The sequence below is a fragment of the Procambarus clarkii genome, chromosome 10 (genome assembly GCF_040958095.1).
Source record: "Procambarus clarkii isolate CNS0578487 chromosome 10, FALCON_Pclarkii_2.0, whole genome shotgun sequence".
Lineage (NCBI taxonomy): Eukaryota > Metazoa > Arthropoda > Malacostraca > Decapoda > Cambaridae > Procambarus > Procambarus clarkii.
The window spans coordinates 47,160,751-47,186,389 of NC_091159.1; the positions used below are offsets into that span (position 1 = coordinate 47,160,751).

The 25,639-nt window shown below is 41.2% G+C and overlaps 1 protein-coding gene across 1 annotated transcript; it reads right to left on the reverse strand.

The window, feature by feature from the left end:
* Window positions 1-1,057: 1,057 nt before the first annotated feature.
* LOC138363078 (sodium-coupled monocarboxylate transporter 1-like) lies at window positions 1,058-16,582 on the reverse strand. The gene is made up of 10 exons (XM_069322011.1): window positions 16,454-16,582; window positions 13,728-13,916; window positions 11,927-12,081; window positions 9,759-9,899; window positions 7,628-7,846; window positions 7,342-7,460; window positions 6,233-6,387; window positions 5,748-5,974; window positions 3,777-3,877; window positions 1,058-2,314 (listed from the first exon to the last, which is right to left on the reverse strand). The coding sequence occupies exons 1-10, from the start codon at window positions 16,544-16,546 to the stop codon at window positions 1,935-1,937; spliced, it is 1,779 nt and encodes a 592-aa protein (XP_069178112.1). The 5' UTR covers window positions 16,547-16,582; the 3' UTR covers window positions 1,058-1,934.
* Window positions 16,583-25,639: the final 9,057 nt, after the last annotated feature.

A 25,639-nucleotide genomic window follows, 5' to 3' on the forward strand; every position in this document is an offset into this window, starting at 1 on the left:
TAGTTTACAATTGGAATGTTCACCATTTATTTATTGAGTTATTATTTAATATTATTTAGTTATTGTTCTGGTAGCAGATTTTTGCTGGGTGATGATTGGCTTGAGGTAGTTTGCAGTGGTTGAACCCCATGCACAGATACCATATGTAAGATAAGGATAGATTAGCGCGTAGTATAATGAGAGGAGATCAGGTTTGGAACATAATATCTGAGTTTAGAAAGTATACCAACCGTTTTAGAGACTTTTTTGGTAACGTGTTGTATGTGGATGCTGAAGTCGAGTCTCTTCTCTATGTATAGGTCAAGGAACTTTCCATCCTTTTTATTGATGATGTTTACATTGTCTATCTGAAGCTGAATTGTTTTTATTGATTTGCTTCCAAATAAGATGTAGTAGGTCTTTTCTATGTTTAGTGTGAGTTTGTTGGTTGACATCCATGAGTGGACATTTTTTTAATTCGTTGTTTGCAACATTATTTAGTGAGTGTGGGGTTGGGGGTCTGAGTAGATGAAGGAAGTATCATCAGCAAATAGTATAGGTTTAAGAATGTTATAGAGACAATAGGCAGATCATTGATGTATATAAGAAATAGGAGAGGTCCTAGGATGCTGCCCTGTGGCACTCCTACAATTAATGGGAGAGATTACATCATTGATGGCTACATATTGGTGTCTGTCACTAAGATAAGATCGAATATAGTTCAGGGCAAGTATGTTTATTGAGACAAGAAAGAAATACATCTCAAAGGGATAGAGTAGCTTAGGCTATTTCCATATCATCTGCTGGACAACACCCGGACGAGATTCATGTATTTATACAAATGAGACTGAAACTCTTGCTCTGTGTATTAATGATGTTCTGTATAACAGATGTTACAACATTTTTAGTATATATTTTGTATGTTGGGTTTTCAGGTACTCTTCAGCTGATTATGAATCACAAACAATTGCAGATAAGGAGAGGGGGGGGGGCAAGTGATCAAGATATTAGATAGAGAGGAGGACGAAATCTTTCTCCCAGCAAGGCAGAACCTTTCTGAGTCAACTGAAACTCAAACTTAGAATGAAAATGTAAATTTATTACTTGAATTTTCAATTAATTAGTTAGCGAATATTTGTATAATAACTAGAAATTAAATGTTACATACAACGTGTGTAACTACAGAGAAACTAATTGGCAACAATACCAATAGAATAAATGTACCAATCCAAATCATATGTACAGCCTCCTGTTAGCAGGTTGAGCGCTTCCCCTTCCTGGGTAAGGTAAGTGGGTAAGGATCATGGTAAGCCTTACCCACTAGTTTCCTGGAATACCACCCGCCAATCGTTTAACAACCAGGCACCCAATCACTGTTACGAAGACATTCTTTTGAGCTCTGGATTTTGGTCATGCTTCTCAACTGTCAATCAACTAATGTACAGATTCCTGAGCCTATTGGGCTCTATCATATCTACTTATGAAACTGTGTATGGAGTCAGCCTCCACCACATCACTGCCTAATGCAATCCATCTGTTAACTACTCTGACACTGAAAAGTCTTTCTAACGTCCCTGTGGCTCATTTGGGTACTCAGTCTCCATCTGTGTCCCCTTGTTCGCGTTCCACCCGTGTTAAACAGTTTATCTTTATCTACCCTGTCAATTCCACTGAGAATCTTGTAGGTAGTGATCATGTCTCTTCTGCCTTCCAGTGTCGTGAGGTGCATTTCACGCAGCCTTTCCCCGTAACTCATGCCTCTTAGTTTTGGAACTAGCCTAGAGGCATGCCTCTGAACTTTTTCAAGCTTCGTCATGTGCTTGACAAGGTACGGGCTCCATGCTGGGGCCGCATACTCCAGGATTGATCTTACAAATGTGGTATTGTGTGTGTGTGTGTGCGTGTGATTTTTTGGGGGGCGTGGTTTAACATGGCCACCTATGGAGAGTATCTGGTCAGTAGGCTCGGTCACTGGTCTTGTCCTGGTCGTTGGTCTGTTCCTTAACTTGGTCCAGGAAAGTGGTCTGTTCCTTAACTTGGTCCAAGAAAGTGGTCTGTTCCTTAACTTGGTCCAAGAAAGTGGTCTGTTCCTTAACTTGGTCCAAGAAAGTGGTCTGTTCCTTAACTTGGTCCAGAAAAGTGGTCTGTTCCTCAGCCTTGTCAGTGGTCAGGAGCGGGGGAAGCATGTGTACTCCAGACACCTTTTCCTCTGGAGTGATGGCACTCTGGGGTTCCTGGCCGGGTTTCCTCATTAACCGTCCCCACAGTCGCCGGTAGAGACGTGCGCAGGTTGCGTTCACGACACGCGGGTCAACCTCCCCTGGAGCCAGTGGACCTGATATATGTCAATACAATTATTTCAATGGCAACACACTTTTAGAAATATGTATCTAATAACAAGCAGTTAAGACGTGTACAGCTAAGCAATGTTTCCCACTTTCTGTGATATTTATTATTCAATTGTTTAATTTTGGTTGTTCGTATTTATGGCTTTCCGTTAATTACCCTCGTATTACACTGTACTTTGTTGGGTCAAGACTCAGCTATTGATTCCCGCCTTTCTAGTCATCGGTTATTTAATACAATGACTCCCAATCTACATAACTCTTATGATGTTTTTATCTATATGAATGTTTGGCCGAGGTCGGGGCCAAACACTTAGGGCCCTCACCCAATTTTGCAGGATGATTGTTGAGGGGTAGGTAACCAACATGGGTGGGTTATTCCCCGTGGGATTCCCCATAAAACTGATGGATTTTGCCCTTCTTCCCTCCACCTTGGAAAAATACAAAATAGAATGTCTGTTCTGAGGTTAGCCTCAAGTGACTAGCCTTTGCACCGTGATTGCTGTGGGGTACATTCCCTACATGGTCAAGTTGAAGTCGCCATAGTTCAAAAAATCCTCATGCTACAGTTACATACTGAACTCCACGATGATTTTGGCATTGGCCACCAACTACAATCTGGCTAAACGCTTTGAAAACAATCTTAAAACAAATATTTTTCATACAATACTGTAAAACATTATGCACTGATCTTGTAAAAATTAACAAACCAGTCATGCCCATGGCCATACAATTATTCTAACAGCAACACTTTTAAAAATGCAGTATGTATCAAATAACAAGCAAATAATCTGTAGCAGCTATATTTAGCAAGCACTGCTACCTCTGCTCCACATAGCAGATGAGGCTATAAGACTGCCAGCCCACAGTTTGTTGTTATTACAGATTTAGCTACTCGGAACAAGTTCTAAGTAGCACGGGCTATGGTGAGCCCATAACTTACCTGGCATAGGAACGGGGCAAGTAGCACGGGCTATGGTGAGCCCATAGTGGACTTACCTGGCACAGGAGCGGTGCTGAATGTGCTCAGCCCACAACATTGAGACGGAAGATATATTCACTGAGAAGTGTAACCCGCTTCTCGGTGTATATTCACCGAGAAGATTAGGTTAGTCCTGGACAACATTCAGGACTGGATTGACGAGCAATCCAATCCAGGCCTTTGTTGATGAGGACGAGCTGTTAAAATGATGAATGTGTCTTTGAGGTTAGCGCCAGATGGACGAACATTGCCTGAGGATGAGTCGGCGAGTCTTGTAACGTGTTCTTCATTCTTAAAATGATGTGTCGACTGGATTAAGGAGCATTCCGCCTTTGTGTATGAGGTGGTGATGAGTGAATAAGCGAGTCATCTGTGAGCAAGCAATTACCAATTACCTATACGTGTTAGTCATGGATAAGCGAGCGAGTTAACTGTGGGGTGAGAACTGTGTAAGCGAGCAAGTGAGTTACCTGTAATGAACGAGACGATGGAGCTGATAATGATGGTGTTGAGGACGCTGATGACGCCAATATAACAGTAGGATATGTCGTACATGGTGTGGCCGGAGCTCCTGTGGACACAAACAAGACCGTCAGTAGTTTCAAAGCGTTATATGACAAAGAGTGCTGGGAAGACGGGACACCACGAGCGTAGCTCTCATCCTGTAACTACACTTAGGTAATTACACACTCTCACTCTTACCCCTGGCTACTGTCCATCCACACCCTCTTTGAACACTCTTATTCCCCAGATAGTGGCCACCCAGAGACCTGTAGATAAGTCACATTCACTCTTATCCCAGTTACTATCTCTCTATAAAACTCTGAGTTGCAGAACTAATCCTGACCTCAAAGCCTTCCTAGATGGCTGTAACAGGGCCCATGAGCACCACTCGAGAAACAAATGTTGTTGATATTTCCTGTTGACAAACTACATTTTTTTTAACAAAATAACAACAAACTACAAAATTTCCTGTTGACGAAATATCAACAAATCCTGTTGATATTTCGGTTTAGGTTGAGTGACACTCGAGGAAAGCCGTATTTGGCATGCAATAAAAAAGGGTCCTAAACAAATGCAATTAAAATGATGTATATCTCTTAGTTTCGTCAGCAATGTGTCTAATCTATCTAACCAATGCCTAAATATGCACAATATGCTAATATATAAGAATATTAATTTCGAGAAAATTCCTATTTTAAATGAACAGCATGTTAAAATTTATGAATGCGTCTTTGGGGTCGACCTCTGGATGGAATGGACAGACTGAGGACGGGTTGAAATGCTTCACTCACCTACTTCAAATACAAATAATCGCCAATAGAACGCAAACACGGAAACTAGCATAGGCTTAACTAAACATAAAACTTTACTACACAATAATATTAATTTATACGTAATAGCAAACTTATTTTTATATACGTTAAAATTGATAAATGCGTCTTGGGGGGACGGCCGCTGCTTTAACGAGCCTGGCCTAAGGACAGGTTGAATGTTTCACCCACATACTAAAACCTGATTTACCTGAGGGCCACTAACTCTAGTGGCCCTCTAACCACTAACCTTAATGGCCTTAACGAGGACTGGAAGCCGGCGGCTTGTCGAAGGTTTTCCCCGTTTGCCTTGATTATCTTTTCTAGGTATACAAGTTTTCCAAAAAATACAAATAATCGCAAACTGAACCTAAACACCTAACCTAACCTAACCTAACCTATGCCTAACCTAACCTAACCTAACCTAACCTATGCCTAACCTAACCTAACCTATGCCTAACCTAACCTAACCTATGCCTAACTCTACATAGAACTTTAATGAATATTAATTTATATATAAGAACAAACCTATTTTTCATACACAGTTAAATTTGATGACCGAATCTTGGGGGGGGGGGGAAGACCGCCGCTTTAACGAGCCTGGCTGGAGGACAGATTGTGAACCACCACAACACAAAAGTACGGGACAGTATTTTCAAGTGATTCAACTCCCTGTCCGGGTGCATTCAAGTTTTACGGTCAACTATTTCATCAAGTCCAGGCTCAGACAACGGAATATGCTGCATCATATTGTTAAGTCAGAGAACATCCCTTACTTTTGTTGTGTGGTGGTCCAGTGGTACATGACCGAAATACTGAGCATATTTTGTGGTTTTGTTAAATATGCAACTACTATACCACTTAAGTAATCACTATAATCTGATGCTTTGTATATCTTACAAATATAAATATTATTTTATCATTAGTATGATTTCTTCCCTGGTAACCACTTCTCTAGTCACTATGACCTCCTCGACACCTACACTGATGTGTACCGCTGAAGGCTGTGCTGCTGACTGAGCACAGTTGTTATTTAGTAAATACAGAGGTGAGGTAGTGGGCTTGGAAGGGAAAGAATAACAATAATCATGAGCCCCCAAAAAAGGAAAGATGTGTCATATGACTGACTCAGATGCATGAAGGGTCCCTGTGTCGTTGTGGACGCCGAAGACGCTGCCGGAGAGGGTGTCGTTGAGGCCGAAGAGAGTGTCTTTGAGTGTATTATTATAGAGATTCTCTGGACAGCCGAGAGTGGAGAGGGGCAGCTTCTCCGGGTGGCCGCCGCCTCTCACAAACTTGCCGATCGTCAACCACATGTTGAACACTAAGGCCAGGAAGACACCCACCGCGGCGCCCTGCAGGAGGGCGGGAAGGCTCTTATGTCTCTCAAGCTTGCAGGCGATGAGTCACAATAACGTGGCTAAAGTATGTTGACCAGACCACACACTAGAAGGTGAAGGGACGACGACGTATCGGTCCGTCTTGAAAAATTCTCAAGTCGATTGTGAATGGTCGACACAATCGACTTGAGAATGGTCCAGGACGGACCGAAATGTCGTCGTCCCTTCACCTTCTAGTGTGTGGTCTGGTCAACATCCAGGAATGCTCCTTACCTTTTTGCCGACCCAGGGAGCACAGATGCCCGTGAGGAACATGCCGGCGAGGGGACCCCTGATAGCACCCTGCAGGACATTGGTCACGTGAAAGATGGTGCCCAGACTGCCCACCAACAGCCCCAGTAATATGCCTATTACTCCCATCATCGTTGCTGTCTCACGTCCATGAGAAGAGAAAACGCTTTGGGTTATGTTTAATTATAACATGTATGTGAGAGTGGAGTTTTTTTTCCTGGCAGATACTGACTCGGGATTAAGACCCTAATCCCTCCCATAAATCTGTAATAATCTACAGTGACGCGGTTACCTAACGTGCGCTTATTAAACTATATGTGGCAAGGACGACAATACACGTGTTTAGTATGTATTATGTGTACACCAGAATGTGGGCACATATGTGGGCATGTGTAGCTCAGGTATTTGTTGTACCTTACGACGTGACTGTAGATCACATTGGTATTGTACTCCTCCCATGACACCTCACAGGATTACTGTGTACCCCATGACACCTCACAGGAGTACTGTGTACCCCCATGACACCTCACAGGAGTACTGTGTACCCCATGACACCTCACAGGAGTACTGTGTACCCCATGACACCTCACAGGAGTACTGTGTACCCCCATGACACCTCACAGGAGTACTGTGTACCCCATGACACCTCACAGGAGTACTGTGTACCCCATAACACCTCATATGGGTGTTGTGTACCACAAACCATCACACTATTGTGATTTGGGTTGGCACGGGAAGTGGAGGAGGTCATCCCCTGCACCACAGTACTAGCAGGCATCATGGAAAATATGACATGTGGGTATACCGGCTACAGCTGGTGCCTTCCAAATGAAATTCAAGTTCAGGGGAACTTTTGGCGATGATATTTGATCACGTCATGAGTGAATCAGTAGGAGACGCCACAGTTCAGTCCCACTGTATTAATTTAAACTATTCTCACTGATACAGCCAGGCATTACAAATTCGGTTTCTAGATAATACAAGTTGTTCTAAAATAGGGACGAAACTAATTACATTAACAAATATATTAGTCAATTCAAACTGCAATATCAAGGTATATTTCAAGGTATATAAGACAGTATATGTATTACATAAGAGCTTGATAATGTTGGTGGCGCTGCGATCGGTAAACTTCTTGAAGTAAGGTCTGTCCTTGAGGAAGTCGACCCAGATGATGCAAGCCATAGCGTTCCCTTGTGACGACAGTGAACTGTCATGAGAGGTAAAGATGAGCCACAGCTTAACTCCCACGATAAAGGACACCCATATAACTTAACTATAACCCCCCGCCGCAGCTCAATAGCCTCATATATCGTGTAAAATGCATGTATTTATTTAATCATTTACCAGAGGAGAGGTGGTGGTGGAGCTACTGACCTGAGGACGCCGCCGTACACCGCAGCCACAAACAGGCCAGACATACCCGTCAGGTGCCTCAGCTTGTCCGTCACCAGGTACGGCACAATCTGGTCAGGTTTCTCAATTCTTCCAGAGGTGAGCGGATCACAGTCTCTGTACACAGCATAGGCTATGAGGCCGGAGAAATAGAAGACACTCCACAGCATGAACAGACCCACTAAGAACATCGAACACAGTCTGTAGGGAAAGCAAGAGGCACGCTCTAAGTAATAATAATTCCACTATTTAGAACTATTTTTTGGGGCATGGCATTTCTGCTTAGGTTAGTCGGACTCTTTGAACATCATATATTTGTTTCTTTTGTGGTGTCTTTGGTCTCTATTGCAAGCCTCCAAGAAGACTTTGAGGTCAGGATTGGTACTGCACTTTAGGGTTTTAATAATATTTTAATAATAATTAGTTTTAGTCTTAGTGTTTTTCCTGCCCGAAACGCTTTGCGTAATAGTGGCTTTAGGCATTGTATGTACTAGCTCTATCTATGTATCCGTCAACTTTTGTATTTCACCTTGTATGTATGTACTTTACCTGAATAAATATTTGTATTTGTAATATAGAGTACACTTGCGAATATGAGTATTGCTTTATATATGTTTAAGAATGTTAATAAATGTACTGCTTGCTGTCTGAAGTTGGAGTTTGTTGTTTCTGCTTTGAGTTCTGCTCATTTCTGAACTGTGTTGAGTAATTATATATGTCTGAGGTAGTTTTGAGTGATAGATGTCCAGGCCAGGATACCTTGGATAAGATATGGATAGATAAGTGAATAATATAGCGTTACTAGGCTAGAGCGAAGCAAACGTTACTCGTACAAGTTGTCCTAAAATTAATAGCAATCTAATTAAGCTTCATCTATGAACTGCTCGGCTTAGACTCGGTTACAAGTATCTCTGGGAATTCTTATTATCTGCCGATGTAGACCTGACCAAATGTAAATTGTCAACAAAATTATTCACACACCCTCCGTCACTATGTGATGGAGTGCGAAAAGATACGTGAATTTAGAGACAATTCTATAACCAATGTTCCAGCGATGTGTAAATATTTCATTCAAAATGATCTGCTACCAGAAATTTTAGCGAAATATCCCCAGTTTGCTAACTGTAGGTAGTAACTGAGTGATTGTAACCTATCCACCGCTGCCCACTGGATGGGGGGCGGTGTGCAGGACAAACATATCAATTGTGACACTAGCTCTCCACATATGTCAGTTGCTTAATTTAGAACCTGTACTTGAGGTCGATCTCGAACCCATTGTTGATGTGACGACTTATATTGAATTTTGTAACTAGCTCATCAAGATTGTAACTTGCTTAGCTAAATGAATTGTGGGGTTCAGTCCCTGAGCCCATTATGTGCCTCTGTAACCCTTTCCACTACCGCCCACAAGATGGGTATGGGGTGCATAATAAATGAACTAAACTAACTAAACTAAACTAACTAAACTATGAATTATATAAAAAATAGAGCAGTCTGCGGTAAACCTTACTGAAAGTGTGCCGAGATTAAATGAAGTCATAGAGTGTGTGCTATTTTGCTTTTTCAGTGTATATAAACAGCGATTTTGTTTAGTCATCGACAATGTTTTGGACTTAAGTATGCTCGCTGGTTGGTCAACAGCCTCTTGTGGTGGCCTTCACAACTCTTCTGCCGTGGGAAGACAGTGAACCCAACACCAATCCATTGAAGTAAACTTTTAAAACTGTAATAACCACATCATGGTTATTTACACAGGAAACAGTCAACACAGTGAAATCAAAATAGTGTGATATATCTAAGAGCAGATCATTGGAGCTGAGCAATAGAATGGACCTCGCGCTTGAGGTCGTCCTGGGGACGCCGTGGGGATGCCAGGTTAATGCCACGCAGCGTTCCTGAGCATCGTTCAGTAAACATAACCTGAGTACTGGAGCACAGTGGCACATGCAGGGCTATGTGCTGCCACCTATGTTGTTCCTTGTATACATTACTGATTAACATAAAACAGCAGCAACCTCAGCCAAAAACTAACTTTACAGAGGCAAAAAGTTATGACTAAACTACAAAGGTGAATTCGGTGGGAAGTTGAGATTGATGGGGAGGATGAACTTACAACTGGGAGAGCTGGAGACTCTTGACGGAAATGAACCTCTGGAACTGGGCCTGGTTGAAGCCAGCCATACTCTGCACCATGTAGACCCCCAGCACCAGCGTCGACCAGAAGGTGTGACGCTCAAAGGGGCTGGTGTCCATGCTGCCCGCGTCGCCACCAACACCACCATCACACCACGGCAAGGAAGCACCATTCCATACGAAAACAAATGAGAAAAATATATATCATGAAAATTCAGCTTGTTACGCAACTTGGCCTACTAGGTACAACATTTAAATTATTCACCTGGAAACTCTGAGGCTCAAACTGCCGACCACAGAGCCACCAACACCTCTTAAAAGGAAGGATTCCAGATGCACCTATATGATGCCCAACTGAAATCCTTTCTTTTAAAGGGGTGTTGATGGCTCAGTAGGTAGAGCGGCTGGCTACTATGTTTTTAGTTTTCTAGACCAAAAAGCTCGGTAAAGGTTGGCTGAGGGGTGGTCGGCGGTTCGAGGCTCCGAGTGTCCAGGTGAATGAAATGTTATTATCCACGATATGGTTTATTATTATTATTATGCAATTGGCACCTTTGGTTGCCTCGGAAAAGGAAAATAAAGAGTATTCAGAGAACACCTTGTGGATTCTCACTGAACACTTTAATATTTTCTTCTGCCACCCTTCATTCTTTATATATACACAAGGCTTATATCGAGGCTCCCCCAAGGTCAAACTAATGACCCTCCTCTAAGATGCCTAACTCCCAGGTACCTATTCACTACTAGGTGAACAAGTGTATTAGATGAAAGGAAACCTGCCCAGCCATTCCTGCCCCACCCGGGATCTCGCATTGTGATTCGAGAACGAACCCAACTGTACTAAAAATAATGTACTAATGTATTAATAATAATTGTAATGTACTAATCTTAAGTTCAGTTCTTGTACCGGTAATGTTAATTATCTACAAAAATTCGATGAAAATAATCAAACAGAGGAAATACAGTTACATGAATATGGCTACAGATATCACAAAATTGCTATGGAGAGTTTAGAGACTTAGATGACTGTATTGCCCTCCAAAGTGACGTAGACAAAATTAAGTGAGTGTAGCAACACATGGCAGATGGAATTCAACGTAAATGAATGAAATATAATGGATTACATTACATTTAATGGATGCTCTCGGACGTAGGTTCGAATCCACGTCACGGCCCTTGTGGATTTGTTCATGTAATGGATTGCTGAATAAGAGAGAACAAACCGCACCTAATCTATAAATTATGTGAAATGATATTAGAAACTTCTGACAATAAAGGATGAAGGAGTATTCTGGGTTGAAAGTTGCCAGAGAAGCCTACGCTACTCTGATGTCCAGGCCAAAGTAGCCTAGGCTACTCTGATGTCCAGGCCAGAGTAGCCTAGGCTACTCTGATGTCCAGGCCAGAGTAGCCTAGGCTACTCTGATGTCCAGGCCAGAGTAGCCTACGCTACTCTGATGTCCAGGGCCAGAGTAGCCTAGGCTACTCTGATGTCCAGGCCAGAGTAGCCTAGGCTACTCTGATGTCCAGGCCAGAGTAGCCTACGCTACTCTGGCAAATTTTAAAGCTGCGTTTCAAAATGTGGACAAAGATGTGGATATTAAAGAAACTGTTCACATAACATATGAGATCAAAGCTGAAAAATGCAGTAGTAGTGTTGTGCCCATATCTCAAGAAACTCAAACAAATAAGAAAAGGTGCAAAAACAAGATACTAACTGACTCCCAGAACTTAAGAAGTGACAGGAGGCGTTAAACTTGCCAAGATACAAGATAAGAGGAAAAGAGGAGATATGATCACAACGTTCAGAATAGTTGCAGGCATCAACAAACCAGACAAGGAAGAATATTTGAAATCTGCAGCTTCAAGAACAAGAAGACACAGATTCAAGCTAAGAAAACAAAGATGTCAAACAAACATACGAAAGTTCTCTGTTGCGAACAGTTGTCGAAAGTTGGTACAATGAGAAGGTGGCGGAGGGCAAAACCGTCAATAGTTTCAAATCGTTATATATGACAAAGATGATTATGAAAACGGGACACCATGAGCAACATTCTGAAACTACAGTATACACTAGATCCCCCCCCCCCCCCCACACACACACCACAAACAAAATAGGCCAAGTTGCAAGTCTGACTCATCACTCACTTGAAGAACTCGATTCGTCCCCCTTGGTCAGCGATTGCCCACACGTTGGCCGGGCCGCCCATGTACTGGCAGCAGATCACTGACACCACCAGCACCCCACCGAACATCAGCAGCGTCTGCACCACGTCCGTGTACACCACCGCCTTCACCCCGCCCTGTGCAACATATAAAGTTACCCTCTAACCTGCTAAAGTGTCACTCATTTAGCACTGCTCCTGTGCCAGGTAAGTCCACTACGGGCTCACCATAGCCCGTGCTACTTGGAACTTATTCCGAGTAGCTGAATCTATAACAGCAACAACTGCTAAAGTGTGAACACGGGAGACATCTCCCGTCACGCAGGGTGCAGTTGCACCTCCACAGATCTCCAGTATCAGCTCTTGATACTAATAATGGCTCCAAAGGGCCACCACTTACGGGGTATTCATGCCCGTGCCACCTTTTGGGTGGCTTAATCTTCATCAATCATCAATCAATATGCTAAAGTGACAATGACAATTGAAAGCACAATATGAGGGGATCCGTTATCACACTATCTTGAGAGGTTATCTTCAAGATGATTTCGGAACTTATCGTCCCCGCGACCCGGTCCTCGACCAGCCTTCCTTTTCGTTACACATCCCCAGGAAGCAGCCCGTAGCAGCTGTCTCACTCTCATCAGGGTGAAAGAAACTTTGCCCATTTGTTTCTGCCTCCACCGGGGATCGAACCCGGAACCTCAGAACTACGAATTCGAAGCACTGTCCACTCAGCTGTCAGGACCCCCTGACAGCTGAGGGGGGCACTAGGAATATAGAATTGTGTTAACGCATGCACAATAATAATAATAATAATAATAATAATTTTTATTAACATATATGCAGAACATGATAGTGGTAAAATATTTATCACAGAATATACTGTATATATATTTAATAAAGCCACTAATATGCAAAGCGTTTCGGGCATAACTTATATTAATTCAGTTAAATTATTTATAGGTACGGTATAATGAAGTAAACACAATACTAAATGAGAAGTAAACTGACATATAAATTGTTCAAGAAATTTAGCAAAACATATACAACTTTTAAGTAGGAAATAATGTAAAAAATAATTAGGAGAAAGTGTACAAATGTAATGGGGTAATACTTAAAATTAAATGAAATGTTTTTTTGTTTAATTGTTGAAAGATATACAAATAATTGACAGTTATACAAGAGACATTTATAAATAGAAATTATTTTAACAGTACATAGTTATAAATTTTAAAACTGTAGACGAGATTTAGAACAAAATTATAGAATTTTTTTATGATATTTAGAAACAGCAGTATTTAGTAACAGTATATATATAGTAGTTGATAATTAACGTTCACGATGAGAGCCAAACACAGGCTGACATAAAGAATGAGAAAAAGTCAGGAAAATTTATTATGTAAAATTAATAAGGTAGGTCTTAGTTTCTCTATTAAACTGGCAGAGAGAAATACAATTTTTACTATTAGACTCTGGCAGCTGTGTTTACAGTATATGGAAAGTCACACACAGATATCTGTAGCATGCACAGAAACACCACTTAGCAATGTGTAACAAACATTGAATCAGTCGCACTACTATTCTCACTGTCAAGCATATGTATATTTAGTATACTGCATATTTTTTTAGGAATTCAGTCATTGTCTTTTGAATATAAACAGAGAAACAATGCCAAGATCAAGAAATGGTAGTCAATGTACCCAGTTGAAACAAGTCATCAGTGCCGGTGTATGTGAAGGGCAGCCGAGCTCAGTGCGGTCAGGCATGCAGGCAGGTCAACTTACGATGGTTATATAGAAGGAGCAGATGAGGCCCATTGTGACGACTGAGGCCCAGATGGGGAGGCTGGTGACGGAGGAGAGGGTGAGGGAAGGCGCGTACAGACAGATCCCAGAGAACACAAACGACCCAAGCAGCTGGATCCCTGTTGCTATCTTGCGCAGCGCTCGTGACTTGAACCGCAGCTCTATGTACTGTTAGGCAGGGAGAGTTAACCGGGGTTGGTCTTCAGGTTGTGGTAGAGATTCTCCATGGTAAGTAAAGGCTCAGAGGTAAGAGAGATCATTAAATCAACAATGATACAGGATGTAAGAATCAAACAGGCCATGAAATACAAGAGACAAGAGTTGAAGAGGGAGAATTCAATGATAATTTATAACCTATCAGAGCCAGAGGGAAACATAGCAAAACAGAACAAAGGTTGACTTGAAACATAATACAGAAATTCCCACCAAATTTTGGCCAAGAAAAGCAACCATGAAATTATACAATTTTTGAAGGCTATGAAAGTTTTAGAATGGACGGTATCAGAGAAGGTAATCTTTAACAACAGTATTCTAGTGAAACATACATATACTGACAGAAAAAATAAATTAATTAACAATAATACCACAAAATATATATTAGTTAGGACATGTGCAAGGCATTCATGAAGGAAGCGATAAAAATCACACATAAAAAGACATAAATATATTGCAAGAGGACAAAAAAAATGGCCCAATGGTTAATAAAAAGAATCAGCAACTCGGGGAGCAAAGGCCTCAATACAAGAAGATATTGGATCTGCAGTCTATTCTTCTAGCCAGAAGAGTAGGCATGACTGTCTAGCTCAACATACTCTTCCCATCCTCAGGATTAGGCTTTGGGACAAATAAAATCACTAACCCAAGTGACATTACAGCATACTTGGTTATTAAACTATTTGGCGGGTCGTATTCCGGGGAAAATTAGGATTAAGGCCCTGCCCAAAACGGCATGCGTGCTAGTGGCTTTACAAGAATGTAAGAACGCTTGCACATATATAGAGAAAAACAAAACAAAAACTATCCCATATAGTGTTGTGATCGGTCTCACATATTTATATAATGCTGAGCTTAGTTGGCCATATCTGACTAACTTCTTGTGTTTGGTAATACGGGTTTTTAGATACTTCGGCCCTAATAAATTTTACTGCAATCATTACAAGGAATCTTATAGACTCCGGCTCTCTCAGCTTATCTTTTTTTCTGATAGATAGACTTTACTAATTCCTTACCGATTTTATTTGGGTAACTGAAAATGAATTTTGTTTTACTCATTTTGCTTAAGTTCTTAGCTATGTTAGAACTGTAGGAAATGACGAAGCTGTTCTTAGAAGCGATCTCCTGCTGGCAAATAACACCAGTCTGGTAGAAATTTGCTTTTGGCAACTTTTAAAGCTTTGCCCAGGAACCAATTAGAGTTTCCTACTTTATTCAGTTGATTGTATAGTTTGTTGATTTCAATGTCTAACCACGAATGACGATGAAACGTGCAAATACTTAACAAACAAACCGTGACTAACTGTGCTTGTAAATTATTATTATATTAGACTTGAAAGCAAGTTTGCATATACTAACCAATGCAAAGAATTACTGTCCTACTAAACATACTTAAAAATATAATATGCAACAGCTTACTTCAAACTGATCAACATCAATAATTAATCATTGTAAGCCTTGTAATGGCATGTACATTAGTCATAGACTTGGTCTAGGCTTGCAATAAATGGAATTTTAAATCCAGTTATGATGTGGCTACTAAATCGTTCATTACAGTAACATTGGCAGCATATAATATGCTGGCAAACAATAAAACAGCATTTAAAAGCCTAAATAACGAATATTTCTACACAATCTATACAGCTTAAGCAAAACCAATACTAAAATACATAGTACAACCTGAAATTTGCACCTCATGAAACACAATTCAAACAAGAAAATATATCACGCAACAAGATTAGTGCCAGAACTAAGAGAACTAATTTATAAGTATAATTTAAGAGAAATAAATCTGACAACCATGTTGGAGAAAAGAAACAAATATTATCACATCATGTAAAATACTGAGGGGAATTAACAAGGTGAACAAGGACAGCCTCTTTAAGTTCAGAGAACATAAGACAAGAGGTGGTCAGATCTTACCTATGTGTCACAGGACACTTAGGTAAGAACTGATATAAAAGCACCTACTACCACCTCCCTACCACCATCACCAGGGCACTTCACCTTGTTACAGACCATCACCCGACATCCTGTAACCTTCCCAGTTCAGACTACTCATCAGCATCCTCTCCGTCACCGTGACTGGCAACAGTCCCTCTCTAAACATACTTTTTGGTCAACCAAACTCGTCCTGCCCCAAATACGACTAAGTCGAAGCTCCATGGAAGCAAACTATCATCCCTTAATTTTGATTCTCATCTCTATCAAATAATATTTACAATTATATTTACAATTACATTTAGAATATATATTTATATATTACATATATATTTAATATATTACATTTAGAATTATATTTAGTTAAACTTAGAAATATATTTACAATTTTAATTATAAATTTGTTTACAATACAATTACATTTAAATGTTAATATTGTGCCTGGCTGACACCAAGCACAGAGCCAGATTGGCACCAAACACGGTGCCAGATTGACACCAAACACGGTGCCAAGTTGACCCCAAGTACATTGCCAGAACAACTAGGCTCACCTCAAACATGGAGACAAGGTGGAGAGGGTACAAGACCGGCAGCATAATGTTCCTTATCATCAGGATGCCAAATATGCTTCCAACAAGGGACATCGTCAGCTGAGTACCGTAGAAGTACACCTCCGTGGCGTTACCTAAGGACGGTACTTGCGTTAACAAGTTATTCACAATTCAACTGCAGATTACATGACGTAGAAAGTCCCCAAGATTATCTTATCATTATCTACTGTAGGTGTATTAGTGTAGAATATAGATGCGCAAGAGGTGCATCTAGATACCGTAAATATAACAATATCAGAATTTATGGTGGAGAGTTACGAATATTGAAAAAAATACTTACAAATCTGGGGAAATTTAGTGTATAGGCTACCAAAAGTAGACTAAAAATTATGACATCAATGGCAGACTTGACTGGACCTGTACTGTCAGCAACATACAATAATTTCAAGGGTTTCACTAAGGAAGAAATAGGAAAAGGAGGTCTCTTTGGCAGGTTAATTATGATCGAAGAGTTGCTAAAGATTAATGAAAGGAAACTTTTAAATTAGAAAACGAAAATGAAGTTCTTAAGAGGTAAAACTAATATTCTACAAGGAAGCATTTTGAAGCAGCAGGAGGAAATTATTGACTTGACTGAGAAACTTCGCGGGCAGCTCAACTGGAGAAGGTACCGAGCTACTGAGCTCAGTACCTAAATTGGGCCTAACAAGGGCAAGTTAAAGCTGAAGAATAACATTAGTAGTTTATTGCTAACGCTTCTATAGATATGATTCCCAGAATCCTTTTGCTGATTTTGAACATTTATGCATTTTTTTTTTAGGTTTAATATCCCTAATAATCATAACTCCCAAGACTTTTTTGCATTCAGATTGGGCAAGGGGAAGGGAACTATCAGAAGAAACCGCCAAGCCATTACGACTATATAGCACTTGGAAGGGGTCAGGATAAGGATTTGGGATGGGACGGGGAAGAAAGGAATGGTTCCCAACCACTTGGACGGTCGGGGATTGAACGCCGACCTGCATGAAGCAAGACCGTTGCTCTACCATCCAGCCCAAGTGGTTGGTTAATTTCAACATTATTTGCTGATATCTACTATATAGTCGTAATGGCTTGGCCCTTTACCCTGATAGTTCCCTTAACCTTGCTGATATCTAGTGACTTATTATTATGTGCTATAGAGTATATAGTCTTCAGGGTTTGGTGCCTTCTTTTGACAATTACTTATTCAAGTTCAAGTATGTTTATTGAGACAAGAAAAAAATACATCTCAATGTGATAGAGTAGTTTAGGCTATTTCTACCCCCAATTACATATTAACATTACCTGAGTTTAGAAGCCTACATTAGTCATACACGTCACACCCACACCTTTATTATAACACCTTATAACCAACATACCACTTCACTACAACTATATTAGACGTATACTTACCGAGTATTGATATAGCAGATATAGATCCACCGAGGAGAGAGAGGGCCACGGGGAGGACCGGCATATTCCGTCCCCCCAGCATGTACTGCTGGGTGGAGGTGCCGCCGCGGCCCTTCCAGGCACTGTACACGCCGATACCCACCGACACCACCAGCAGCAGCACGAACACCCCATAGTCCACCAATGTGAACTGCGACTCTCCCATCACCTGCTCCCTCTCCGGCGGCGCCTTCGTCACGTCCATCCTCCCCAGAGCAAGTTTCCCCAAGGGGCGTCACCAAAGCTATTTCAAAAGTGAATATCATGGTGTTAATTACACAGGTTGATCACCTTGACTCATTCGTGACTGCTGGAGTGGAGTTGGATCCCCAGTTGAGATAGTACTCTCGGTACCATTAGAGTAGATATATGAGAACAAATGCAATTATATATATCAGAATATAAAATTAACTTTCTCGCTTTCAAGCTTCGCAATTTCAAGTTGATTAGTCTTACCTAAGTCTTACCTTATCTTCGCAATTTCCAGCTGATATTTGAGTAGTCTTACCTAAGCTCAGAGCCCCACGTTTTTCAGCATTAAACTACATTTGACAATCTTTCATCTATTATGAAAGCCTATCTAGATCTTGTAGCGATTTTTAGTCTTCTGAAATTATTTTCTCGCCCTCTTTTTGTATCTTATCAAGAGCGAGGTTTTAAATAAAATAAAATGACAAAATAAAAAATATATATATATATATAGGGGATGGTAGGAGAAGACAATTAGCATGTGAGTAAGAGTGTGCCCCACAAGGCTCCCCCGGATGCTACATATCATCTTTGAGGTCGAGGTGTTATAACCAGAATATTGTTGAAGATTAAGCCACCCAAGAGGTGGCACGGGCATGAATAGCCCGTAAATAACCAGAAGAAACTCTGCTCCAGTTGTAATGCATCGGAAATTAAGGGAAGAAAATATAAGCTAGTGAGGGACATAGAGAGGTGGAAGGGAGGAGTGAAGAAAAGTGGTCGGGAGAGAGGGAAAGTTTAGAATGAGAGAAAATGGGAGGGGAAGGACAGAAAAAAAGAGGAAAGTGCTCCCACCATCCATTCAAGAGTATTTTATGAGACAAGGGGTTAGATTCACGAAGAAGTTACGTAAACACTTACGAACCTGTACATGCATCTTTTCTCAATCTTTGGCGGCTTTGTTTACAATTATTAAACAGTTAATGAGCTCCGAAGCACTAGGAGGCTGTTTATAACAATAAAAACAGTTGAATGGGAAGTTTTCATGCTTGTAAACTGTTTAATAAATGTAACCAAAGTCGTCAAAGATTGAGGAAAGATGTACACGTTCGTAAGTACTTGCGTAAGTACTTTCGTGAATCTGGCCCAAGGACTAGAACTTGTCTGTACCACAATATTATCTGATGTTATAAAGTAAACACTACGAATGCGAATCATAGTCAAGAATCTTTAAGACATGATCTTGAGCAAGTACACTTCAGTGTGCTCTCCACTCTACCTTTCACTATATCATTGAGAATCCAAGATCTAGCTATCAGAATTAAAGACAATTAAAAAATAAGTTAGTCAATTAGATATTTATTATTATATATTCACTCTTATGGGTATCATAATTCAACCATTTTACATTAAAATGTTCAAATGTCAACATTAATGTAGAATTTGAGTCACCACACAAGAAATTGAGAGCGACTACGGCTGACTGTCTCTGAAAATCACACACTTAAATTTGAAAACGCCATATACGTCAAACTTATAAGTTCACTCACCAAAGTCTCTGAGACTAAGTTGATGGATAGGAGGGGGTAGTCGGGGTGGTACGGTTGACAGACAGTCCCCACCTGGCCTCAGACAGGCCTAGTATGGGCTGCTGGAACCTCTCTGGTGTAGCGATCTATGTCAATGGTACAATTCCACGGGTATTTAAGAGGGAACCAGGAGCTAGACTCCGCCTGCCAGATAGCCTCTGGCTATCTTCCTACCGTACCTAGACAGTGGCTTGTTTGATGCAAAGAACACAGCCGCCCGTCTGCAATTATCAGCTTTGCAGAGATCACCTGATCACCAGGTCAGGTCACCTGACGCGACCTGACCTGAAGGCAACCTAAGACAACACTCCAAAGGTGTGACTTTAGAATGCTAAAGGCCGACAGCCTAGCTTTGGAAAAGTCAAGATAAAGAATGTTAATCTTTCCCGCTATCAATTGCATTGGTGAAGATTACGCCACCCAAGAGGTGGCACGGGCATGAATAGCCCGTAAGTGGTGGCCTTTTTTGAGCCATTACCATTAATGTATATAGAAAAACTGAGATAAGGACTGTTCCTGAACAAATAGCCTGGATGTGTCACAAAGGAAAGGTTGATGATATTCTTGAGAGATATAAGAATTTTGCACCAAGATTGTAATATTTTGTTGAATTATCTGCATGTCTCTTGCAAATTGTCTATACAGTATAACTAGGTCATAAAAGTATTTGTGTGTACGTCTGATACCATACTACTTGTGAAGGAGGAAATGTATATGTTTATCTCTCAGAATGTTTGGTAACATGTTTATTGTTTGTGATGTGTGTCTATGTATGTACTAACACGTTGTACTGAACGGGGTGAGAATAGCTTGACCTACCTCATCCCTTTGTGTGTATTTTACCTCAATAAACTTATTTCAATTTCAATTATCAAGAGCTGATACTGGAGATCTGTGGAGGTGCGACTGCACCCTGCGTGACGGGAGATGTCTCCCCCGTCCATGGTAGAGCAATAATAGGGCAAGTGTTATGGTGTGGTGACGGCGTTATTGATGTGTTATTGATAGTTTTACTTATCAATGACTATGGGGAAGTGATATCTAACTCTTCATGCTCCACCATGAGCTTGTTGTATACCTGTGGTGGCGGCGGCGGTAGATGGGTAGCGGTGGTGGTGGTGGCGACGGTAGATGGGTAGTGGTGGTGGTGGTGGCGACGGTAGATGGGTAGTGGTGGTGGCGACGGTAGATGGGTAGTGGTGGTGGCGACGGTAGATGGGTAGTGGTGGTGGTGCCGACGGTAGATGGGTAGTGGTGGTGGTGGCCGACGGTAGATGAGTAGTGGTGGTGGTGCCGACGGTAGATGGGTAGTGGTGGTGGTGCCGATGGTAGATGGATAGTGGTGGTGGTGCCGATGGTAGATGGATAGTGGTGGTGGTGCCGATGGTAGATGGGTAGTGGTGGTGGTGCCGATAGTAGATGGGTAGTGGTGGTGGTGCCGATGGTAGATGGGTAGTGGTGGTGGTGCCGATGGTAGATGGATAGTGGTGGTGGTGCCGATGGTAGATGGGTAGTGGTGGTGGTGCCGATGGTAGATGGATAGTGGTGGTGGTGCCGACGGTAGATGGGTAGTGGTGGTGGTGGCGTGGGCAGCGGTAGGTGAGTGGTAGGATGACAGTGGTGGTGGTGGTGGTGTGGGTGCTGGCAGGAGCGGTGAAGGAGTAAGACTTAACGCAAATTTCATTGCTCGCGGTACTTGATGGCAGTTGCGCATGCGCCGTTTCTCTCCAAGAGCAGGCGCCAAATTTGAAGTTCATTATTTGTGTATAAGTTATCTTTCTTTTCCTCGAACCTATAGCTGTGTTCCAGCTTACAAACTGTCCCACAGATAACATATTTTGTGTCTGGTTGTGTTCTACCTTGAAAAATTACCTCCTCTAATTACTCAACACAAATCTGCTATCAGAACAATAACAAACTCTCGCCCCAGACAGCACTCGGCCCCCTTAGTTAAATCTTTGAATATATTTATTAATTAATTTATTTATTTATTTATATATTAGATATTAAGTCACTGCACATCCTCTCAAGTGTACTCTATATATTTATCCTGATCTTAAACGCTTCCTGGAAGGTTGTAACAGAACCCATGGGCACCACAATAGAAATAAATACCTATTTAATATTCCAAGAGTGCGCCTTAACCAAACTAGAAATGCTCTGCAAATCAAGGGACCCAGAATGTGGAATGACCTTTCGAATCATGTCAAAGGCTGTACCTCTCTCAACCAGTTTAAGAGAAAAATCTTAATTTAAGAGAAAAATCATTCTTAATCTTAAGGATTAAGAATGGGGAAGTCAGGTTAGAACAGGAATTCATACAACTGGTTAGAAATGTTAAAAAAGAGATTAGGAAAGCAAAAAGAAACTATGAAGTTCGCATAGCAGAGCAAGCAAAGTCAAATCCTAAAGGGTTTTTTCAGTTATATCGAACTAAGACTAGGGAAAGGATAGGTCCATTAAAATCTGAGACAGGTCAAATAACGGATAATGACAAGGAGATGAGTAGTATTTTTAACAAATATTTTATATCTGTATTTACTAAAGAAGAACTTAACAATATGCCTTCAGCCGAACAAGTCTATGTGGGTGGGGATGAGGACAGGTTGACTAGTTTAGCAGTTACCAGGGAGGATGTAATTAAACAATTAGAAAAACTAAAACCAAACAAATCCCCAGGGCCGGATGAAGTGTTTGCCAGGGTGCTTAAAGAATGCAAAGAGGAGCTTTCCGAGCCACTGTCTACCATATTTAATAAATCAATAGAGTCAGGCAGAGTGCCAGAGTCATGGAAGGTAGCTAATGTGGTACCAATTTTTAAGAAAGGAGATAGATCACTTGCGTCAAACTATCGGCCAATTAGCCTAACGTCTATTGTGGGAAAGTTACTTGAATCAATAATTGCAAATACAATTCGTCTCCATCTTGAAAAACATAAATTAATAAATGAGTCGCAACATGGTTTTACAAATGGCCGTTCATGTTTAACAAATTTGCTAACTTTTTATTCCAGCATAGTTGAGGCAGTTGATAGTGGTAAGGATTGTGATGTTGTGTACCTTGACTTTAGCAAAGCTTTTGATACAGTGCCACATGAAAGACTAATTAAAAAAATAGAAGCTCATGGTATTGGGGGTGCTATATTAACTTGGATTAGGGCATGGCTATTCCAAAGGAAACAGAGAGTTAGTATAAGTGGAGTTAAGTCAGAGTGGGATAATGTTGTTAGTGGAGTTCCTCAGGGCTCTGTCCTGGGACCTCTGTTGTTTATAATATGTATAAATGATTTAGATTCAGGTTTGAGTAGCAACATTTGCAAATTTGCCGATGATACGAAAATCGGTAGGGAAATTAATTCGGAGGAGGACTCACTATCACTTCAAGTTGATCTAGATAGGGTTTTGAAATGGTCAAAGGATTGGCAAATGCAGTTTAATGCTGATAAATGTAAAGTTCTGAGGCTAGGTAATGATGATAGAGTTACAAGATACGAGCTAGATGGTGTTGAGATTGCGAAGTCGGATTGCGAAAGGGATCTGGGAGTTATGATTAGTAAGAATTTAAAACCAAAGGATCAATGCATGAATGTTCGTAATAAGGCGAATAGGACACTGGGATTTATTAATCGAAGCGTTAGTAACAAGACACCTGGTCTGGTTCTTAAGCTATATCTTGCTCTGGTTAGGCCCCATTTAGATTATGCAGTTCAGTTTTGGTCGCCGTATTATATAATGGATATAAATTCACTTGAACGTGTCCAACGTAGGATGACTAAGTTAATTCCCCAAATTAGAAATCTTTCATATGAAGAAAGATTAACAAAGCTTAAGTTGCATTCACTGGAAAGGCGAAGAGTTAGGGGTGACATGATAGAGGTTTACAAGTGGATGAATTGACATAACAAGGGGGATATTAATAGGGTATTAAAAATATCAACACAAGACAGAACACGAAACAATGGGTATAAATTGGATAAGTTTAGATTTAGGAAAGACTTGGGTAAATACTGGTTCAGGAACAGGGTTGTTGATTTGTGGAACCAATTGCCGCGTAACGTGGTGGAGGTGGGGTCCCTCGATTGTTTCAAGCACGGGTTGGACAAGTATATGAGTGGGATTGGGTGGTTATAGAATAGGAGCTGCCTCGTATGGGCCAATAGGCCTTCTGCAGTTACCTTTGTTCTTATGTTCGCTCGAGACGTTGGGTACTACAGTTCTACGAGTGCAAGAGTATGCCTCCTCAAGCACCCGGGCATCAAAACAAAAGAAGGTCGAAAGAATAATCAAAACAGGCAAAAGGTCGGCAGGAAATGACAATTTGATAGGAGAAGAGGGGGAGAAAAATGAAACACGAGGAAAAGGGGTCTGGCAAAATTGGTAAAGGCAGCAGCAGGAGCATAAGACTGCAAAAGGACAGAGGACTGACCCATGGAGCATCACACTCCGGCAGCTGCCCACCAAGCCCCCTCACGGCGGCAACAAGCCAGACAGTGAAAGGGGCGTAACCTGGTAAACTTCCTCTCATTTGAGGCAGCTCACGTTCGTACGTTGTGAAGCCCTGTTTGATTCGTTCACTGTATTCCTCGCACTACTTACCTAGTTTATCTGGTAAACACACCATTACACAGCATTCAGCTGTTTAATGCAAACAGCAGTGTTGTTGTACCCGGGAAAAATATGGTGATCGTGATTGGTCTTTTATAAGTTATCAGCATAAAGCTATTGGTAATTTCCTACCAACCTGAGGTGACGAGAAGTCTTGGCGTCACTTGTCGTATCGTAGTGTCACATTTTATGTTGTTGGGTGCCAAATATCGTGGGGTGTCACATGTCGTGTAGTGGGGAGTCACAATACATGTCATGGATGTCATATGTTGCGGGGAGTCACGTATCTTCATATGGAGGGGTATCAAATCGTGTCGGATTGTCTCGTATATCGTGTTATAGGTTGTCACAATATATATATATATATATATATATATATATATATATATATATATATATATATATATATATATATATATATATATATAACTGAAAACTCACACCCCAGAAGTGACTCGAACCCATACTCCCAGATGCCACGCAACTGGTATGTACAAGACGCCTTAATCCACTTGACCATCACGACCGGACATAATGAGGTGATAGCCGAGGCTATTTGAACCACCCCACCGCCGGCACTCGGATAGTAATCTTGGGCATAGCATTTTACCAAATCACCTCATTCTTTGGGGCACACGTGAGGAACACAAATGCGAACAAGCCTGAATGGTCCCCAGGACAATATGCAACTGAAAACTCACACCCCAGAAGTGACTCGAACCCATACTCCCAGATGCCACGCAACTGGTATGTACAAGACGCCTTAATCCACTTGACCATCACGACCGGACATAATGAGGTGATAGCCGAGGCTATTTGAACCACCCCACCGCCGGCACTCGGATAGTAATCTTGGGCATAGCATTTTACCAAATCACCTCATTCTTTGGGGCACACGTGAGGAACACAAATGCGAACAAGCCTGAATGGTCCCCAGGACAATATGCAACTGAAAACTCAGTGCCGGCACTCAGTGCAACTGAGTGCCGGCGGTGGGGTGGTTCAAATAGCCTCGGCTATCACCTCATTATGTCCGGTCGTGATGGTCAAGTGGATTAAGGCGTCTTGTACATACCAGTTGCGTGGCATCTGGGAGTATGGGTTCGAGTCACTTCTGGGGTGTGAGTTTTCAGTTGCATATTGTCCTGGGGACCATTCAGGCTTGTTCGCATATATATATATATATATATATATATATATATATATATATATATATATATATATATATATATATATATATATATATATATATTGCAATTGACCATACTTAATGCAGCATTGTAATTGTTTGTTTCAAGTAAGCTGTCACGCTATGTTAGCTTGGCGACGTG